Source organism: Amblyraja radiata, chromosome 1 (genome assembly GCF_010909765.2).
Source record: "Amblyraja radiata isolate CabotCenter1 chromosome 1, sAmbRad1.1.pri, whole genome shotgun sequence".
NCBI lineage: Eukaryota > Metazoa > Chordata > Chondrichthyes > Rajiformes > Rajidae > Amblyraja > Amblyraja radiata.
Genome location: NC_045956.1, coordinates 62,023,623 through 62,045,805, shown reverse-complemented (window position 1 = coordinate 62,045,805; position 22,183 = coordinate 62,023,623). Strand labels below are relative to the sequence as shown.

The following is a 22,183-nucleotide window of genomic DNA, read 5'->3' as shown; positions in this document are numbered from 1 at the left end:
CCAACCCCTTAAGAATTTTGTACGTTTCTATAAGATCCGCCCTCAATCTTCTAAATTCTAGCGTGTACAAGCCGAGTCTATCCAGTCTTTCTTCATATGAAAGTCCTGACATCCCAGGAATCAGTCTGGTGAACATTCTCTGTACTCCCTCTATGGCAAGAATGTCTTTGAGCATTGGGCATTGTGACATCACACGATGGAACGTTCACCAGGTGCTGGGGCTCCTGCAAAGGCATATGTAAATGAATCCATTCCGATTGGACATCTGTGAGCATCGGGCATTGTGACATCACACGATGGAACGTTCAGCAGGGGCTGGGGCTGGGGCTGCTTCTATGGGTGAGTAGCCAGTTTATTTTTGAAATATTGGGGGGGGGTTGGGGAGAAGGATTTGATTAAAAATGTGTACATAAACACGACGAAATGTAATGAGGTGCGGATACTTAGAAAGAAAAGTGAAATCTCTACCGAAATGGAAAAGATGTCGGCGATTCTGCGTCTGGTTTCGGCGTAGCAAGGAATCAAAGGAAGAAAGGCAGCCGGCAGCCGGACGGAAGGACGCCGGCAGGCACACAGTTTTATATATTAGATAGATAGATATACAAACCAGTGCAACACCATCACCATAAATAAAACAAAGTAAGAAAAACAGCAATCAAAATTTAAAAAAAAGTAAATTGGTTGGGAAAAAAAAGTAAATAAATAAAAAAATTGGAATAAGACCGTGTGGTTCACTTACCAAATTAAAAAAAGAAAAAACATTACATTGATTAGTTATCTGGAAATAATTCAATATTCATACAAACATACCATCTAGTTCTATATAACGCAATCTTCCCATATCTCGCGGCATTTATCTAATTTGTGTCATGACTCAAATAAACGGACCATTTTTCCCAGATCGTCTCAAATGTATTCTCCTTGACTCTCAAGGAATATGTCAATTTCTCCATATTAAAGATGTCTCGCACACTTTCTAACCACTGTTCCTGTTTTGGACTTTTTTCATTAAGCCACTGCCTGGTAATGGCCTTCTTACTTGCTGCAAGCAAAACTTTAATCAAATATGTATCTTCTATTTTTACAATATCTTTAATACGCCCCAGATACATCACAGGGCAGGTATTTGGGATTTTATACCCCAAGATATTTTTTACAGCTGCATTAACAGTTTCCCAGTATGACCTTATCTTTACAAAGTTCCAGAAAATATGCGAGTGGTCTGCCTCCGTACTCCCACACAGCCTCCAACAGTGTTGTTGGACAGCAAGTTGTCTGCTTTTTATTTTGGGTGTTATAAAAAAGCGAGATAGATTCTTCCAGCAAAATTCTCTCCATACTAGTGAGCTTGTGGATGAACATTGTGTTTCACACATTTGATACCATTCTTCTTCTGTTATTTGAATCTTTAATTCTGCTTCCCATTTTGTTTTTATGTAGAGCGTTGATTCTCCCCCGCTTCCCACCAGAGCTTGGTAGAAAGCAGAGATGACCCGAGACCCCTTCTGTTTGTATGCATCCACAATCACCTTGATCACATTATTTGAAGTTTCATCTAGTTTTGGCCTTATCTCTTTTGTAAAGTAGTCTCTTAATTGCAGGTATCTAAAAAAATCTTTATTTTCGAGAAAATACTTTGACTTTAAATCTTGGAAGCTCATAAACTCGCCATTTTCTGAAACTGTATACATTGCCGTTATGCCTTTTTGTGCCCATTCTTTGAATCTTGAATCATACACCCCTGGTTTAAACTTTGAGTCATATGCGAACCACTTCAATGCGTGAACCCCTCTTTTTAAATTGTATTTTTCCACTATAACATTCCATATTTCTAACGTAAATGCTACTATTGGATCCATAGCATGTCTCAAAGCCCCTCTCAGATATTTGTCTCCCACCAAAATCTGGATCTGGTAACCCTGTATCTCCCTTTCCATTTCTTTCCATCGAGATTCATAATCAGGTCTACACCAACAAGCCAGAGGTCTGAGTTGAGCTGCATAAAAGTATTTCCTCAGATTTGGTAAAGCCATTCCACCCTTGCTTTTCGGCAGTTGAAGTGTTGTTAGTTTTATTCTTGGTTTTTTGCTATTCCAAATGAATCTAGAGATCATTTTATCCCAGGCTATGAATTTATCCCGGGGGACATTAATTGGGAGAGATTGGAATAAATATAGTAGTTTAGGTAGGATATTCATTTTTACCGTTTGTATTCTGGCACTGAAGTCTAGAGGAAGGGTCGACCACCTTTCAACAGCCTTTTTGATGTTTTCTTCAATTTTGTTATAATTAGTTTCAAACAAGTTGGAAAGTGTTTTGGTTATAGTTACACCAAGATACTGCATCGTTTTAGAATTCCATTTCAGATTATATGCATCTCTGATTTGTTGGGATGGAGAATAATTGAATGAAAGAATTTGTGTTTTTGTTATATTCAGTTTATACCCTGAGTAGTATCCATATGTTTCAAATAGGTTCATTAGATTTGGGAGACATATATCTGGTTGTTCAAGAAAAATAATGATATCATCAGCGAAAAGACCAATTATATGTTCTTTCCCCCCTATTTTGACCCCCTGCAGGTCTCCTCTCTGCCTTATTGCTTGTGCTAAGGGTTCAATATACAAAACAAAGAGAGTAGGAGAAAGACAGCATCCTTGCCTTGTGCCCCTCTCTAACTGGATCCTTTTTGATATGTTTCCATTTACCTTAATCCTAGCTGGAGGCTCCTGATATATTGTTTTAATACACCGAATTGCATCTTCATTGAAACTAAATCTCCTCAGTACATATAAAAATACCCAACTAACACTATCAAAGGCTTTTTCTGCATCTAAACTGACCAGGACCATATTTGTATCCTTTTTTTGAGCATTATCCACAATGTGGAGGGTTCTTCTAATATTATCCTGTGTTTGACGCCCCCGAATAAATCCAGTTTGGTCTTCATTAATCAGATCTGGTACAAATGTCTCCAGTCTTTTGCAAATGATTGAGGTAAATAGTTTGTAGTCTAAAGATTTATTTACAGGCCTCCATTGGGACAGAAAACATACAGAGAACAGACAAGCATTATTCTTATTTTCATTGATTTCTTTTTATTATTCATTATAAAAATATTGATGATGGGCTGCATGATTGAGAATCACCCAATTGGATAACAGAGAGCCTGCTGTTTCCTGTTTGGCTGTGGGTGGTGGGTCAGAGGTGAGAGCTTGGAGGTTATGTGAATATACCTGGCCACTATTAGCCACATCAAACCAGATGCCCAAATGGCTGGTTGTGTCGGTTCTGTGTCTTCGTGAGGAAATGTTTGCAGGAACTGGCTCAGAAAGCACACACTCACAGCTGTGATCTTTTAAAAAAGGACATTCCACTAAATGTCACAGGACGATTGTAAACAACACTTTTCACATTGCTATAGTACAAGAGCCCAAATATTGCTGTCAAATTACCTCTCTGTACAAACCATGCTCTTTCCCCGACTTATTTTATTTTCAATTACATAATTGCCTATGTCTGAATTTACAACAGTTTTAACCCCTGAACTGGAAGCCGTTCAATTTCCACCTACATAAAATAAAACTTTAAATACACAATAAAAAAGTAAACATCACAAAGGTATTAAATTAACACGTACAGCCTTGAAGGGAAAGTGAAGTCATCCAAATTGAAAAATAATTCTAAACGTCAGCCTGGGAGTTATAAGAAGATTCTCCTCTGAAGAAGGGTCTCGACTTGAAACGTCATCTGTCCACTCCCTGCATAGATGCTGCCTGGCCAGCTGAGTTTCTTCAGCACTTTGTGTCTTGCAGGGAGGTACGTATTTATGGTGAGTTAATTCTCTATTTAAATCTTTGTCTATGTTGGATCCTGATTACCATGGCTCAGAGACCCTTTCCATCCAAAGAGAAACCCAGAGTCATCATCCATAATGCTGTGCTGCACGTGGCTGGAGAGAGTCTGAAAGAGTTCACCTCACTACCCGACTGGTGTTAGAGATACAGCGCGGAAACAAGCTGTTCAGCCCACCGAGTCCATGTCATCACTATTAATCACCATGTACACTAGTTCTATCCAACATATTTGGGACAATTTACAGAAGCAAATGAAACCTGCGTGTGTTTGGAATGTGGGAGGCAACCGGAATACCCAGAGAAGACCCATGCGGACACAGGAAAAAAGGATAAACTCCCCACAGGCAGCACCCGTAGTCAGGATCGAACCCGTGTCACTGGTGCCATAAGGCAGCAACTCTACCGCTGCGCCACTGTGTCGCCCTGTTGCTGCCCATCGTTCAGTAACACACTCCCTGGATCCTGGGCATTTGTCCAGTTGACTGACCCTAGGCCATGGCCTCCGGCTGGACACATGCCCGTACTCAACTTCAGGTGGACAGGTGTGGGAGGAGACACCAGGAACTGCAGGTGCTGGAATCTTGAGCAGAACCCAAAGTGCTGGAGGAACTCAACAGGTTTGTGGAAGGAATGGACACAACTAGTTTCTGTCCGGGACTCTTCTTCAGACTCTTTAGTAGAAGGGAAGACCTTCCTTTCTTGGCAGTGTTCACCCTTTGCAAAAGACTCTGGATCAACGCTACACAGTTCCCAGAGTTGTGAAACCAGCCCAAAAGATGGAATGGAAGCCAGTTGCTCTGGAAGACACATCACTCATTCAGCATGTGTAAGCTGGTGTGTTCCTTCTGTACCATGTGTTCACGATTCCATGGTCCAGAAAGGGTTCCACTAAAACTAATTAAACATCATTTCTGGCAAACAAAAGGTTCAGGAGGAACTCAGCAGGCCTGTAGAGGGAATGGACAGACGACATTTTGGGTCGGGATCCTTCCTCAGACGATTCAATCCGAAGTAGGGTCCAGAACAAAAATGGCATCTGAAAATCAGACTGAAGGGTCCCGACCTAAAACGTAGCCCTCCACAGATGCTGCCTGACTCGCTGAGTTCCTCCATCACTTTGTGTTATGCTCATGGTTCCAGCATCTGCAGTTCTTTGTGTTTCTATGTCCAACATTCTCCTTGTTTCAGCAAGATTTGAACTGCATATTTCAGCTTTTGCCCTTCCCTCACTTGTTTCCTATCTCTCTAGCTGCCTGTATTAACGTATTGCTGAATGGCTCTGTTCACACTAGGTCTATGTTATTCTATTTTCATCCACTTCTAGAGACAATTTTAGAGGCCAATTAACCTACAAACCCACCCGTCTTTGGGATGAGGGAGGAAACCCAGTTGGTCACAGGGAGAACATGCAATCTCAACACAGATAGCATCCAAGGTAACGATTGACCCGGGTCTTTGGCGCTGTGACCAGCTCTACCAGCTATACCTCGCCTTCAACATTACTAAAGCAGGCTATCACGGTGTTACCTCAGTGCTTGTTTGTGGGAACTTGCTATGGACAAATTGGCTGCTGTGTTACCTACATTACAAGGATTCATTGCAAACCACTTTGGGATTCTGTGAATGAGATACGAAATGCGCAATAAAAATGCAAATGTTTCTTGTTTTGACTGTTTCCTACCGTCAGCTTTGATTAAAATTATTCATTCATAAGGGCTTAAAAAATCGCTGCAACAGACAGGCAGACAGAGAGACCACTTTTCACATTTTGAATGACTCCCCTAGTTACTGGGCATCTGATGCCAGCTTCCTCTAATCTCTGGTTTAGTTTTATTTCTGTATCTTCCCTCTGCAGCATCTGTGTTGAGTGACAGAAAGCTTCCTTTTATCTCCCCCGCCCCCCCCCCCCCATCCATCCCCCTTCTCATAAATCACATCTCAGAACCATTCTGACGAGTCCGACTCCATTGCAAACACCCTTCTGCACATGTCTGAGTTTTCCTGGTGGAGAGGGAATTCTGATCCAGGTACCACCGATTTCCTGCCTTTCCGAGAGGTGTAGGATTTTCCTGATGATAAGCTTTCATACTTGGTCACAAATTGCCTGTAAAAGTCAAAAGTTCTTTAGCAGAGTTCCCTGGCGTCCATATTGCAGAAGTCAACACCCGCTTGCTTCAAAACATTCAATCAAGACGTGTATTCTGGAATTCTAAAAGAGCCATACAGCATTGAAACAGGCCCTTTGGCCCAACTCGTCCATGCCAACCAAGGTACTCCATCTAAGCTGGTCAAATATGCTCAAGTTTGGCCCATATCTTCTAAACTTTTCCTAACCATGTACTTGTCCAAATGTCTTAAATATTGTTATAATACCTGCCTCAACTACCTCCTCTGGCAACTTGTTCCATATACCCACCCCCCTCTGAATGAAAAGTTCTTGTTAAATCTTGCTCCTCTCACTTACACCTATGCCCTCTAGTTCGTTATTCCACTACTCTGGGGGGGAAGAGTCTGTGCAATGACCCCATCTATTCCCCTCATGATTTTGTACACCACTATAAGATCACAACTCAGCCTCCTGCATGCCAAGGAATAAAGTCATATCTGTCCAACTTCTCCCTGTAGCTCAACTCCTTGAGCCCTGGCAGCACCCCTATAAATGTTCTCTGCACCTTTTCCTGCTTATTTAAATCGTTCCAATAGCAGGATGACCAAAACTCACCAAACTTACCATCTTGTACAACTGTAGCATAACCTCCCAACTTCAACCCTGTCAGCGTACCTAAAGACCTCTTAGAAACATAGAAACATAGAAAATAGGTGCAGGAGTAGGCCATTCGGCCCTTCGAGCCTGCACCGCCATTCAATATGATCATGGCTGATCATCCGACACAGATAATGAAAGATTACCAAACAGAAACTGTAACTCTTTCACCCAGATGCCATCTGACCTACTGACTGCTTTCAGTATTGTCTGTTTTACTCAAAAAATCCTGGACTGTTGTAAGGTTCTTGAATCACATTACGATCGAATTTACCACTGGCAGTAAATGGCACACAAAGGAGGGCCTCCTCTACAGGTTTCATGGAGAAGTCAATGTAAATGTGCGTCAACCACTTATAATCACCAAATTAACTCCCTGTCACAACGCGTTACTGATTTAACACCATCACCAGCACAGAAGTATGCAATTGAGCCCAACTACTCCATGCTTGTGTTACCAATCAACCAGAACCAGACTCGGTAACAGCTTCTTCCCCTCTGTTATCAGGCTTCAGAACCTTTCTTCCATAAGCTAGAGTACAGTCCAATTCACCTCTACCCCATTGTGAATATTAGACTTTGTTTATGGAACTGGTGCACTACAACGCTGAGAACTATATTCTGCACTCCATATCTTCCCCTTTGCCATACTTATTGTACTTTACTTTAGATTTGAGAGATATACTGTGGAAACAGGCCCTTCGTCCCACTGAGTCCGCGCCGACCAACGATGACCCCATACACTTGCACTATCCTACACACTTTACAATTTACAGAAGCCAATTAACCTACAAACTTGTCGGTGTTTGGAGTGTGGGAGGAAACCGGAGCACCCGGAGAAAACCCACGCAGTCCCAGGGAGAACGTACAAACTCCATACAGAAAGCACCCTTAGCTAGGATTGAACACGGCTTTCCGGTACTGTAAGGCAGCAAATCTACCGCCACGCCACAGTGTCGTCTTTGAGTTTGGCGTGATTGTATTTATATATTGTATTATCTGTTTTCATACAAAAACAAAGCTTTTCACAGTATCTCGGTACACGTGACAGGAATAAACCTAAACTGCTGGAAAGGAATTTCTTATGCATTCGCTGTTGGATTTACTTGATTTTAAGTTTGTAGCTCCAGTCCCATCAACAAGTTTAAAGACAGTTTTCCCTCGAGCTAACCAACTGAACCTCTTTGTAACTTTAAAACATTCCTCTTCATTCATTCATTGACAAAATGGAATTGCTTCTCACCTGAAAGGAAACTGATCTTTGACCATCTGCATACAGACAAGGAACGGGTACTCAGAGAACTTCACCGTGGAGACGAAATCGAGCAAAGCCTCCGTTTCCACACTCACTTCCAGCCCGCTCCGCACAAACAATGAGTCCACCGTGACGTTGCCAACTAGAACCATTGCACCCCTAGAGAGAAAATAGAAAAAATCAAAGTTACTACAGTGAACAATGGAACATTATGCTCATTAACATCTTATTCATTTATACTTTATGCTAAATTCATAAGATCATTAGACATGGGTGCTGAATTAGGCCATTTGGCCCATCAATTCTGCTCTACTATTCGATTATGGCTGATCTATTTTTCTCCCTCAACCATGTTCTCCTGCTTTCTTCCCACAATCTTTGATGCCCTTACTAATCAAGAACCTGTCAATCTCCGTTTTAAAAATTCCCAATGAAAGATTCACAAACCCTCTAGCTAAAGAAATTCCTCCTCATCTCTATTCTAAAATGATTTTCGGGTGGGCGGCGCGACTCACGTCGCAGCGGCCTCTGCAGTCCGTCTGTCGTTTTTTAACTTTTTGTCTCGTTTATATGTAGTTTTTATTTTTTTTTAAACTGGGTATGTGTGTGGGGGGCGGGGGGTGATGGGGTGGGGATGGGGAAACTTTTTAAAATCTTTCCCCTGCACGGAGAACCCGACCTTTTCTCTGTCGGGTCTCCGTTGTTGTTGGGGCCGAGCACCGTGGAGCGGCCTCCAACCAGAACGACCTGGGGCTTTAGTCGCGGAGCTGCGGACTTACACACCATCGTGGAGCTGGCCGAGTTCGGAGCGGGAGGAGCGTTGGTGGTGCGCTGCTGCGGCCCGACCCAGGAGATTTGGGGGCTCCAGCCGCCGGCCCGGTGGACGGTGACTCCGGGAGCCCGCGTGTCTCTGCTGGGAGACCGCTTTTCGGGGCTTCCGCAACGGCGACTTCTCCCGCCCGAGTTGCGGGGTTGAGGATGACCTGGTGCGGGGCCTTACATCGCCCGGCGCGGCTTTAAATGGCCGCGGGACTTGTTAGCGCACGCCGGGGGCTCCAACACCAAGACCCGGAGCAGGGCCTTGCATCACCCGGCGCGGCTTTATAATTGCCGCGGGACTTATTTACCATCGCCCGCCGTGGGCTTTGACTCTGACATCGGGAGGAGAACGAGGAGTGCAGGGGAGAGATAAGACTTTGCCTTCCATCACAGTGAGGAGGAGATTCACTGTGATGGATGTTCGTGTAAATTGTGTTGTGTCTTGGTTCTTCTTCTTGTTTATATGACTGCAGAAACCAAATTTAGTTTGAACCTCTGGTTCAAATGACAACAAATAAATTGTATTGTACTGTATTGTATTGTCTTCTTGTTCTTTCATGTTAACATCGATGCTTCTCATGTTTCTGAGTGAAGAGGTGATTCCTGATGTATAAAGAATAGCAGGATGGTAGAAAGAGGTAGAACCATGGAGGGGGTTGCAAATGAGCATGGGATGTTGAAATTGGCTTTGCAATTTTGCAAACATGGCGCTCAATGGTAAGTGGGATTTGAGTGAGGTTGGAAACTGACCGGTGGAGTTTGAATTAAATTAGTGAAGGATTGCAGATTGAAGAAAAGCTGAAGAGGAGAACGTTACAGTGGCCAGGGATAACAACATCAAGGATGGTTTCAGCAGATGGGCAGAGGAACTCCCGGTTGTGGAAATGAGTTTGGTCTTAGCAATGGGGACGCTGGTCTGAAGCTCATCTCTAGTCAAAGAGAGTGCTGGCATTATAACCAACCGCATTGTAAGAAGGCAGATTATTATCTGAATGGTGTCGGATTAGGAAAAGGGGGGGTGCAATGGGACCTGGGTGTCTTTGTACATCAGTAAGGGGTGAAGAGAGAGATGGTGCAAGAACAAAAAAGCGATAGGTGGATACAGGTGAAGAGGAGATTGATTGGCAGAGAAAGGTGAGGAGCTATCTCCACCCTTTCCTCCCGCACCTCACCGTTCTCTGCCAATCAATCTCCTCTTCACCTCTCGCTTGTTTGTTCTTGCACCATCTCTCTCTTCACCCCTTTGTCCTGGCTACGTCCCCCCTGCTCTTTCATCCTGAATGAAGGGTCTTGTCCCAAAACATTGACTGTCCACTTCCCTCCGCAGTTGCTGTCCGACCTGCTGAGTACCTCCAGCGGCCCTCCTGTTTGTGCTGCATTACATCCCTCGTAAGTTAGACTGACACCAGTGCAGACTCTGATGGAAAGTAAACTGAGAAACACTGATAGTACGTAGCAACCATTGTACAGCTGGTTTAAAATGCATCAGTTCCCTGTCTCACCAAGCAAGCATACACACCAAGAACAAACGAGTGTTCGTGCTGCACTGTTCCATGTTCTATGTTCCACAGGGTTAGATTATGAGAACAAGTTGGATAAACTAAACCGGCATTCGTCTGAGTACATAAAAAAATAATTATTTGATCCACCAGATATAACATTTCCTCTGGTGGTGCGGAGTCTGCATAGAACAGGACGTAGATGCTCAAAATGAGAGCAATGTCATTTGGGGATGATGTTGGGAACCTCTCTAACACAAGGGCAGTGGGAGTTAAATGTAAATTTCATCGGTGAGTTTAATAGATTGTCTTTAGGTAATAAAACCGAGTTAGGCAGAGGTAGATCGGTGGGAGTGGCGGCGCCTAACGGCAGCGGCTCGATTACAGTCGTCTGTCTTTTTTTATTTTTGTCTTGTTAAATGTATGTCTTGAGTTAGTTTTTATTATTTTTTTTTAGCTGTGTATATGTGGGGGGTGGTGGGGGTGCTGTGGGGGAAACCGTTTTAAATCTCTTCCCTGTGCGGGGACCCGACTGTTCCCTGTCGGGTCTCAGATGTCGTTGGGCCTAACATCGTGGAGCCGGCGGCGACCTCCGGCCGGGACTAACCTGGGGGCTCCAGTTGCAGAGCCTGCGGAACTGAGATCGCGGAGCTGGCCAACTTCGGAGCGGGAAGAGCTGTGGTGGCGTGCGGCTGCGACCCGACTTTGGAGTTCGGAGGCACCGGCCGCAGATCCGGTGGACGGGAACATCGGGAGCTCGCAGGTCCCTGGTGGGAGACCGCTTTTCCGAGCTCCGCAACGGCGACTTCTCCTGCTGGAACCGCGGGTTTAAAGGACATGGAGCCGGGGCCTAACATCGCCCGGCGTGGCTTAAACGGCCTCAGGACTTACCATCGCCCGCCGGGGGCTTTAACATCGGAGTCCCAGTTCGCCTCGACACTGCAGTTGGACTGCTGAACCACGGGAGAAGGAACAAAGGGAAGAGATAAAGACTTTGCCTTCCATCACAGTGAGGAGATGTTGGAGACTCACTGTGATGGATGTTTATGTAAACTGTGTTAAGTGTGGGTCTTGGATTGTTTTGTAATGTAAAAAACTGTAGAAATGATATTTCGTTCAAACCTAGGTTTGAATGACAATAAATAGCATTCTAAAATTCTAGATGATCAGCCAGATAATTGGCTCATATCCCTCTGAATCATTCTTATCCACGTACCTGTCAAAGTGTTCAATCAATGGAATTCTTACTTGCAGCAGTAGCAGCACAACAGGCTTGTAAACACAGTGCTCAATAGATAATATAATAGTACCTGCCTCAACTACCTCTTCTGGTAGCTCGTTCCATATACTCATCACCCTCTGTGTGGAAACGTTGTCCCTCAGATTTGTATTAAATCTTGTCCCACTCCCCTGATGTCCTCTCATTTTTGATTCCCCTGCCCTGGGTAACAGACTCTATGCATTCATCCTATCTATTCCCCTCATGATTTTATATACCTCTATAAGATCACCCGTCAGCCTCCTGTGCTCAAAGGAATAACGTCCTAGCTTGCCCAAGTTCTCCCTATAGTTCAGTCCCTCGAGTCCTGGCAACATCCTCGTAAATCTTCTCTGCATTCTTTCCAGCTTAATGTCATGCTTCTTATAGATGACCAAAACTGAACAGAGTAATCCAAGTGTAGCCTTACCAATGTCATGTACAACTGTAACATAATGTCCTGGTGGGCCAAAGGGCCTGTTTCCATGCTTTATCGCTAAAGTCTAAAGCCTAGATGTGAACTGCTTAAAAGGTGGAACAGATTGGAGGGAGCCACTCAACTGCCTTCTGTTCCTGTACTACGCCAATAAGCACCACCTGATGTAAAGCAGGCCACTGAGGAGTGAAGCCTCATTCATACCTGTTGCTGACGGTGGTTTTAGACTCTCGGTACCATAGGCTGAACTCCATTCCACCTGAGATATCAATGGCCAAACCCCCTTGGAAATCCACGGCTGCTCTCAGTCCCGACTGTAATGGAAGGACCTGAAACAAAAATAAATTGAGACTTTACTTTAGACTTTAGAGACACAGCGTGAAGACAGGCCCATCGGCTCACCAAGTCCACGCCGACCAGCGATCACCCCGTGCACTACCCTACACACTAGGGACAATTTACAATTTTACCAAAGCCAATTAATCTAGAAACCTGCACGTCTTAGAAGTGTAGGAAGAAACCGGCGCATCCATAACTATATTAAAAAAAAGTATTGTGGATATTTCTCGATAATTAAAACAGAACTTTAGTTTAGTTTGGAGATACAGCATGGAAGAATAAAGAACAAAGAAGTTTAGACTTTATTGTCTTCCATCACAGTGAGAATGTGGGAATCCGCTGTGGTGGATGTCTATGTTGACTTTTATGTGTCTTGTTGCTATTTCTGGTATGACTATGGTAAATTGAGTTGCACTGTACCTTAATTGGTACATGTGACAATAAAATACCTTTGAACCTTTGAAGCAGGCCCTTCGGCCCACCAATGATCACCTGTTCACACTAGTTCGATGTTATCCAGCTTTCATCCACTCCCTGCACACTCAGAGCAATTTACAGAGGACAATTTACTTACAAACCCACATATCTTTGAGATGTGGGAGGAAATTGGGACACCCAAAGGAAACCCATGCACTCGCAGGGAGAACATGCAAACTCCACACAGTCAGTGCCTGAGGCGAGGATCGAATCTCAGACTCTGACGCTGTGAGGCAGCAGCTCGACCAGGCGCACCACTGTGTCGCCCTAAAATGAAAGACTTTGTGAGACAGACAGATACCTGGGAATGATCGATGAGCAGAATGAGCCCTTTGACCACACTCATTGGCTCGCCGGTCGTGGTGAACATCTTGGCCATTAAGTCGCTGTAGCCTCGAAAGAAGTTGACAGGCCTGAGCTGGACATCAAACAGCACAGCAGACATACCGGCCAGGGACTCGAGATTCTCCTCCCCTTCATCTGGTGCGGCAGCTATTAAACTCTCCAATCCCTGAGCTTCAATCACAACCTGGGGAAGAAAATCACAGTAAATTGGCACTGGATAACTCACGCCGTTTAAATGGAATGCAGACAAAGTTTATCATCGTATGAACTCAGTCTAGCTTGGCATCATGTTCAGCACAAACATTATGGGCCGAAGGGCCTCTTTCCGTGCTGTACTGTTCTACGTATAAACAAATAATGGCCGATGCTGCTTAATACACAAAAGGACACAAAGTGCTGGAGAATTCAGCGGCTCAGGCATCCTCCATTGCCAGAGTGAGGCCACACATATACTAAAGGAACAGCACCTCATATTCTACTTGCGTAGTTGAATTCTCCAATTTTAGAGAACCTCTAACTAACCCTACACCCTACCCCCCCCCCCCCCCCCGTTCTCCCCCAAACAGCCCTCCCTCCTTTCCCTCCCATGTCCCACCTGGACTCCCACTTATTTCTCCCCTCCGCCTCCATCCCTGCCACTTTCCTCTCTGGCATTAAAATCTGCAACTCTTCAATCCTGTCTCACACCTTTTCCTGCCCTTTGTTCCAACCTTCTGCTTATCAACCCCCCGCCCCCCACACCGTGTATATCCACCTATTACTTGCCATTCTTTATCCTGCCTCTCCACTTTTCCAGCTTTCTTCTCCCCCCCCCACTACAATCAGTCTGCTGAAGGGTCCCAACCTGAAACGTCACCTATCCATGTTCTCCACAGATGCTGCCTGACCTGCTGAGGGACTCCACCACTTGGTGTCCTGTGCTGTTCTAGGTTCTCTGTGAAGGCTGCCAGTTCCACGGTCACCCCGAGGGAGGGCTGCATTGCCCCTGGTCAACACAAGGGGTTCCAGCCATTATGGGTGAACAACTCCACCCAGTGAGAATCAGAGCGTGCAGTTCCACGTACCTGGGTAGCGTGCAGTTGTGATTCCTGGCTGAGGACAAAAATGTTCATGTTGCTCTTTCTCAGGATGCCCGAGCCCGAGTACAAGATGTCCAGGCTGTAGGTGGATGTAGAGTCAGTGCCCTCTGAAACACAAGGAATCCCCGGTGAATCATCCCACTGCACAGACAATGTGCAAACTGGCATGGTACAGTTATGTGACATGCAACACAATACCATACCATGCTAATGGATTTTCTCTTAAGTGGTTCACTCTGTCTTTAGTTTTCTTGCGGTTGCTCCAAGGGTGACAGCATAAGGGTCCCACCCTCTCGCCCTCACATCCCAACCTGCCAATACTCTTGAGTGGGATTTAATGCAGCACAGACAGGAGCTGTGATGTTGTCCAGTGCGAGTGAATCACCTCAATTTGCTGATGAATTCTTCTGACCATACTTTAACTCGCCTCCAACCTGTGCCCGTCGACTTTATCTCCCTCTTCCTGGCCTGGCCAGAAGCCAACTAAAACATTCTCATCCTCCAAACTTGCCCCTCTGTGTCATCACAATATCCTTGATCCCATAACTCAACAAGATCTCCATTCCCCTCTGGCTCGGGCCTCTTTGTATCCTAAATTTAATTGATCCTACTACAATGGACAGGCCTTCAAGTGGTAAAGCCATTGTCTCTAAATTACCCTCTTAAACCCCACCATCTCCATTTATTACTGTCCTCCTATAAGGTGATCTTTGAACCCTTTGAGACAGGCTAAACTTGCATTAATTTCAGTACCGAATGGACAATAATCCTGTCAGGCATCAATGGATGTTTTATTATGTCAAAGGTTTAGAAGTTGTAAAAATGCCAGCAATAGATGGCTTAACATACGTTTTATGTATCCCGAGTAGGCCGATGAGGAACCAATCTTGGAGAAACGGTCGTAGTTGTGGACAGCGGTGTCTTGCAGAACCGTCCACACCATGTCACTGCAAACAATAAAGTAAGTAACAGGTAGTCTATACATTTTAGCCAAATGCAAGATCTCGACCATACTGACCATACTCAAAAATAAACTTTGAGCTAAAGAAACATAAAATTAAACTATGATAAGTTTTAAGGCAACCTGTGTACATGATCCTCATGACATTTTTCTTGTCTGAATGGACTCAAGGAAATGATCACAGCCTAAATCACATGAAGACTCCAGCTTAGCTTCCGCCTTAGATCTTATTTACTGTATAAGGAAGGATCCTGACGTCAACTCTGAGGAGAATTCCACCACTAATGAGAAAGAAGGCAGTGGGGTGATCCATGATGACGAGGCATGCTTTAAAGTGTCAAAAGTACCGGCAACTTTAATAGCAGCCTCAGAAAACTGTTACTAAATTAATTTAAATAGGATATTCCTTCGTAGAATCGTTAATATACAAAAGTGTCCCAAGTTGTTCATGGAAATATAATAGAGTTATATAGGAATGGCACAGTGGCATAGCGGTGGAGTTGCTGCCTTACAGCACCAGAGACCTGGGTTCAATCTTGAATATGGGTGCTGTCAGTATTGAGTTTGCACACTCTCCCTGTGACTGCGTGGGATTTCTCCGGATGCTGTGATTTCCTCCCACATTCCAATGACGTTCAAATTTGTAGGTTAACTTGCTTCTGTAAAATTGTAAATTGTCCCTGGTGTTTAGGATAGTGCTAGTGTACAGGGTAATCACTGGTCAGCACAGATGCAAAAGGCCTGTTTCCACACTATCTCTCTAAACGAACCAAACGTTGGCCAGTGTCATGTTCCTGTCCTTTGGAGAGTGTGTCAATTAATCCTTTCTACAGGTCCCCCCGATCCTCTCTTTAAGTGTTGAATCTGTTTCTGGCAGGCTTTCAGATCACATAAACTCACTGCTATGCTAAAACACAAAATTCACATCTACCTGCCCGGAAGTTTAAAGCGGAGAATATCCTGAATCCTTGCGAGTAAATATTTGCTCATCTCAGGCACCAGTTCGCTGATGGAGAGGAGAATGTTTTTAACCTCCATGTATGAGGGGTTGTTGTTAAAGATGACATCTGCAGCAGCCACACGCACTGTCTTCTCATGAATTCCCTGGCTTTGATGGTAGATCCTGTTCATCACCTTTTTCACCTGGTCATAAACAAAACATGACAGAGAGTTCCTCTAACAACACCTCCTAAACACACGACTCCTGATACCAAAAGGTGTATAAAATCATGAGAGGATTTGCGAGGATTTTGCCATGACCCGAGGGCCTGAGCTATAGGGAGATGCTGGGCAGGCTAGGACTTTATTCCTTGGAGCTCAGACAGCTGAGGGTTGATCTTATAGAGATGTACAAAAACATGAGGGGAATAGTCAATGAGAATGCACAGAGTCTTTTATCCATCGCAGGGGAATCAAGAACTTGAGGATATAGGTTTAAGGTTAATGGTGGAAAGATTTAACAGGAACCTTAGGGGCAACTTTTTCCACTCATAAGCTGGTGGGTATGAGCTGCCAGCAGATAGTTGAGGCAGGTACTATAACAACATTTAAAAGACTTGGACAGGTACATGGATAGGAAAGGTTCAGAGGGGTATTCACCTGACATAGGCAAATGAGACTATCTGAGATGGGGCATCTTGGCCAGCATGGATGGGTCAGGCGGAGGGGCCTATTTCCTTGCTGTAGGACTGAAAAAGGACAAGAATAGCAAGCGTACGGAAGTACCACAAAAGTGCCAATAAATCTTGACTTGGAAATGTATCACTATTCTTTCAATGTCAACAGATCAAAAATTGAGATTGATCTAATTGGCAGATCTTCACTGGAAAGATTCAAGTTGTTCAAGACAGTGACAGGCCATCACCCTCCTATGGGTAATTTAGGAATGGCCAATAAATGCTGAGTTAGGATGCGCGCAACTGTATAGATACAAAGTGCTGAAATAACTCTGGAAAACATGGTTAGGTGATGTTTTGCATCAGAACCCTTCTTACACCAGGACTTTGTGTCTTTTTATTAAAAAAAACAGCATCTGCAGTTCCTTAGAGTCATAGAGTCATTAGAATCAAAGAGGCCCTTCGGCCCAACTCGCCCACACCGGCCAACAATGGCCCAGCTACCCTAGTCCCACTTGCCTTCGCTTGGTCCAGAACCCTCCAAACCTGTCCTATCCATGTACCTGTCCAACTGTTTCTTAAATGATGGGATAGTCCCAGCCTCAACTACCTCCTCTGGCAGCTTGTTCCATACACACCACCCTCTGTGTGAAAAAGTTACCCCTCGGATTCCTATTAAATCTTTTCCCCTTCACCTTGAAACTGTGTCCTCTGGTCCTCGATTCCCCTACTCTGGGTAAAAGACTCTTTGCATCTATCCAATCTATTCCTCTCATGATTCTGTATACCCTATAAGATCTCTCCTCATCCTCCTACGCTCCATGGAATAGAGACCCAGCCTACTCAAACTCTCCCTATAGCTCACACCCTCTAGTCTTGACAACATCCTCGTAAATCTTTTCTGAACCCTTTCAAGCTTGACGATATCTTCTATAACATGGTGCCCAGAACTGAACACAATATTCTAAATGCGGTCTCACCGACGTCTTATACAACTGCAACATGACCTCCCAACTTCTATACTCAATACTCTGACTGATGAAGGCCAAAGTGCCAAAAGCCATTTTGACCACCTTATCTACCTTCAAGGAACCATGCACTTGTACTCCTTGATCCCACTGCTCTACAACGCTAGCCAGAGGCCTGCCATTTACTGTCTAGATCCTGCCTTGTTCGACGTCCCAAAATGCAACACCTCACACTTCTCTGTATTAAATTCCATCAACCGTTCCTCCGCCTACCTGGCCAATCAATTCAGATCCATGTACCTGCCCAAAATGCATGTTAAATGTTATGATAGTACCTGCCTGAACTATCTCCTCCGGCAGCTCATTCCATATATCCATCACCCTTTGTTGCCTTTCCGGTTCGTATTAAATCTTTCCCCCTTAACTTTGACCTATGTCCTCTGATTCTCGATTCTCCTACTCTAGGCATACGACTGTGCATTTACCCCATCCTTTCCCCTCAAGATTTTATACCCCACATCTTTCAGCCCTCCAAGGAATAAAGTCCGAGTCTGCCCTCTCCCTACAGCTCAGGCCCTCGAGTCCTGGCAACATCCTCGTAAATCTTCTCTGCACCCTTTCCAGCTTAACATCTTTCCTATTACATGGTGACCAAAACTGAACACAAGATTGTAAATATGGCCTCACCAGCGTCTGTAACTAATGGTCCACCAATGGTCCTCTGGGTGTTAACATTCTATGAGCGTGATAGTGATGTGGAATCTCACCTCCTCTGTGATGAATTGCTGCTCATATTTCTGGATAGCAGAGACTGCAATGTTGCTGTCAGGTCCAGAGCCAGCCTCCGCATGTTTCAGTAAAATGGGAACTGCGTCAGGAAGGAGGGCGTTCTTCAAAGCAAGAAGGTACATCAGAATCTCAGATTCCGTTGTCGCTGCTTTTGCCCCTTCCAGTATCATTTCTTTTGCTTTAATCACTATCTGAAATGGAAAAAAATTACAATGTCAGATACTGAAATTTAAAATACATTATTCAATATAAACTCCATCAACTTAAGAAATGTCATAAGGTCATAAGTGATAGGAGCATAATTAGGCCATTTGGCCCATCAAGTCTATTTCGTCATTCAATCATGGTTGAACTATCTCTCCCTCGAAACCCCATTCTCCTGCCTACTCCCCATTACCCTGGACACGTACTAATCAATAATCTATCTATCTCTGCCTTCAGAGATAGATCCATTGACTTGGCCTTCACAGCCTTCTGTGAATTCCACAGATTCACCACCCTCTGACTAAATACATTTCTCCTCATCTCTTTCTTAAAGGAACTCCCTTTAATTCTGAGGCTATTACCTCTGGTCCTAGACTCTCCCACTAGTGGAAACATCCACTCTATCCAATTGAATATTGAATTGAATATTTATTACATGTCATTTGAACCTCAGTGAGGCTCAAACAAAACTTAGTTTCAACAGCCATACAACCAGAGACAATTCTTACAAGACATACAAACAATTCAATTTACACAAACATCCATCACAGTGAATCTCCTCCTCACTGTGATGGAAGGCAAAGTCTTATCTCTCCCCTGCACCATTTTTCTCCCGATGTTGAAGGCCCAGACGGGCAATGATAAGTCCCACGGCCATTTTAGGCCGCGCCGGGCGATGTACGGCCCTGCTCCAGGCCCAAAAGTCACAAAGTTGCAGCCCCCGTCGGGCGCTGGACTGTCCCACGGCCATTAAGCCGCGCCGGGCGATGTACGGCCCCGCTCCGGGTCGTTCCAACCCCGCAACACGGGCTGGAGAAGTCGCGTTGCGGGAGCTCCGAAAAGCGGTCTCCACCCGGACCCGCGAGCTCCCGATGTCCCAGTCCACAGGTTTGCAGCTGGAGCTGGAGCTTCCAAACACCGGGGTCGAACCGCAGCAACGAGCCACCACCGCTCCCCGCGCTCCGAGGCCGGCCAGCCCCACGATGGTGAGTAGTTCGCAGCTCCGCAGACTCCGCGACTGGAGCCCCCAGGTCGTTCCGGCTAGAGGCCGCTCCACGGTGCTAGGCCCCAACGACAACGGAGACCCGACAGGGAAAAGTCGGGTCTCCCGTGCAGGGAAGAGATTTTTAACAGTTTCCCCCTCCCCCCCCCCCCGCCCCCCACATATACACAGTTAAAAACATTATAAAAAAAACACAACTACATTTAACTAGACAAAAAAATAAAAAAAGACTGAAGGAGCCGCTGCAACACAGTCGCGCCACGACCCAAGCCTTTCACTATTCGAAAAATTTCAATTAGGTCCCCTCATCCTTCTAAACTCCAGCGAGTACAGGCCCATCAAACGCTCATCATATATTAACCCACTCATTTCTGGGATCATTCTTGTGAACCTCCTCTGGACCCTCTCCAGAGCCAACACATCCTTCCTCAGATATGGTGCCCAAAATTGCTCACAATACTCCAAATGCGGCCTGACCAGCGCCTTATAGAACATCAGCATTACATCCCTGTTTTTATATTCTAGTATTCTAGCCCTTGAAATCAATGCTAGCATTGTGTTTGCCTTCCTTACTACCAATTCGACTTGCAAATTTTTGAGAGAACTGGTTACCTCCGTAAACTCTCTACTCCTCCCTTCCTACAAGGTGCAACTTCAATCTTACCTCTTAGACAGTCATATTGATCATTTCCCAATCAATAGTTTAGTTTTTTTGTGTACCGAGATACAGCAAAAAGCTTTATTGTTGTGTGCTATCCAGTCAGCAGAAAGACCATACATGATTGCAACAGGTTGACCACAGTGTACAGATACAGGATAAAGGGAATAACGTTTAGTGCAAGACAAAGTCCAGTAAAGTCTGATTCAAGATAGTCCGAGGGTCTCCAAGATGGTAGCCCTTTATGCTGTTCATAGTGCTTCGGTAGAACCACTTGCGATTTTCACTGCTTAAATGCCCTTTGTTGGGTTGTGCTCACCCAGAGAGTGCAGAGATTGTGAAAGAACAGATGCTTATTAGGAAAAGGTAAGTAAACATGTGGAAGAAAAGAAAATATATTTTCTCAATGGCTTAAAATGGCTGGGAAAAGATTCACAGGGGACATATACATCAATATCGATTAGTTGATCACATAGATTGGCTTTCTGCTATAGACCTGATGTAATTCTCTCTCTGAAGAAAAACCACAGTCACACCAGAGTAATTCTCTGTACTCACCGGTAGTTCACACTGTCCTTTCTTGCAGAATTTTCTGACAAGGGCCCCGATGATAATAACAACAGTTTCTCGGATATCGTTACTCCCAATTTTTTCATTAAGTAATCCCTGCGATAAAAATAATTGACAGAAAACTCAAATATTAAAAGTGAACACAGTTACTATACAATTGTAGTAGGCCCCTCTCGGTCATGACTGACCATGGGTGATGCATCCTGGTCGGATGCAAGCCTGGGCGATGTCATATGGAGGACAGGCTGTTGCCCATGCAGCACGTCCCCCCTCTCCATGTCGCTGATCGATCCAAAGGAACAGCAGGGCCGTTACAGTTTGGCACCAGCGCCGTCGTAGGAGCTGCCAGAGCGAGGTTGTAGACAACGACGAACTGCTTTAGGGGCTCCGACTCTGGATTTTCTTGAGGTTTACTCCAGGAGCCTTTTCCATGACTGGATATGGCCACAAGGCAGTGGAGGTTTTAAATCAGAGTTTTCCCTCATCTAGATGGACTGCCTTCCCAGGCTGACGAGCCCCATCTGCCCGAGACTCGTGGGGGCGGGAGCGTCTACCTTCCCGTGCAGGTCTATAGCACCTGCCCACTATACAATAGTAGAAACAAGGAATTGCAGATACTGGTTATACAAAATAAGACACAAAGTGCTGGGAATAACTCAGCTGGAGAACATGGATAGGTGACGACTCGGGCCTGCACCATCTGACGAAAGGTCGCAACCCAATATGCCACGTATTCATGTTCCCCAGGGATGCTGTCTGACCCGCTGACTTATTCTAGCACTTTGTACCTTTATTTGTATATAATAGTGACTGGGTTAGAACAACAGCGCATTGACAAGTGAAAGTACAACATTAGAACAATTATTTGACTGAAACAACTAACTTGGACATCAGGAGGGGGTCCTATTGTTTATAACTTCAAGCTTAATTTGCTTAAATAGTACAATGAACCTCTGCCTTTCAGGTGGAAGTCCCGAGAGTCCACATTTAATCCTCAAATAAAACTTCCACAATGGTTTACCCGATCATTTTCTGGTCGGTGATCACACTACTGGCTGGTGACTCCAGAGTCGTCCTGAGCCCATACCTGCACTCTGACCTGATTGAACAAACCACTCAGTTCAAGAGGTGCTCGGGAATGCCTATAAATATCAGGCTTGTCTGCAGCGATCCACAAATCCCATGAACAGATGAAGATCTACATCTGATTTTCTTTTTAACAGTAAACCCTTAATATTTAAAAATCCTCATATTTCTACACTCAAGTGTAAGTAGCTTTAATACCT

General features: G+C 44.8%; 1 protein-coding gene across 1 annotated transcript in view; it reads right to left on the bottom strand.

The window, feature by feature from the left end:
• Window positions 1–3,009: 3,009 nt before the first annotated feature.
• The window catches only part of LOC116974396 (microsomal triglyceride transfer protein), a 48,417-nt gene continuing 29,243 nt past the window's right edge, over window positions 3,010–22,183 (bottom strand). Inside the window, exons 10-18 of the mRNA XM_033022815.1 lie at window positions 20,886–20,993; window positions 18,441–18,653; window positions 16,021–16,232; window positions 14,978–15,075; window positions 14,114–14,235; window positions 13,006–13,233; window positions 12,093–12,217; window positions 7,865–8,035; window positions 3,010–5,961 (exon numbers count right to left, since the gene is read on the bottom strand). Coding sequence (XP_032878706.1) covers window positions 5,796–5,961; window positions 7,865–8,035; window positions 12,093–12,217; window positions 13,006–13,233; window positions 14,114–14,235; window positions 14,978–15,075; window positions 16,021–16,232; window positions 18,441–18,653; window positions 20,886–20,993 — 1,443 coding nt within the window. The 3' untranslated portion in view covers window positions 3,010–5,795. The remainder of the gene's footprint in view (window positions 5,962–7,864; window positions 8,036–12,092; window positions 12,218–13,005; window positions 13,234–14,113; window positions 14,236–14,977; window positions 15,076–16,020; window positions 16,233–18,440; window positions 18,654–20,885; window positions 20,994–22,183) is intronic.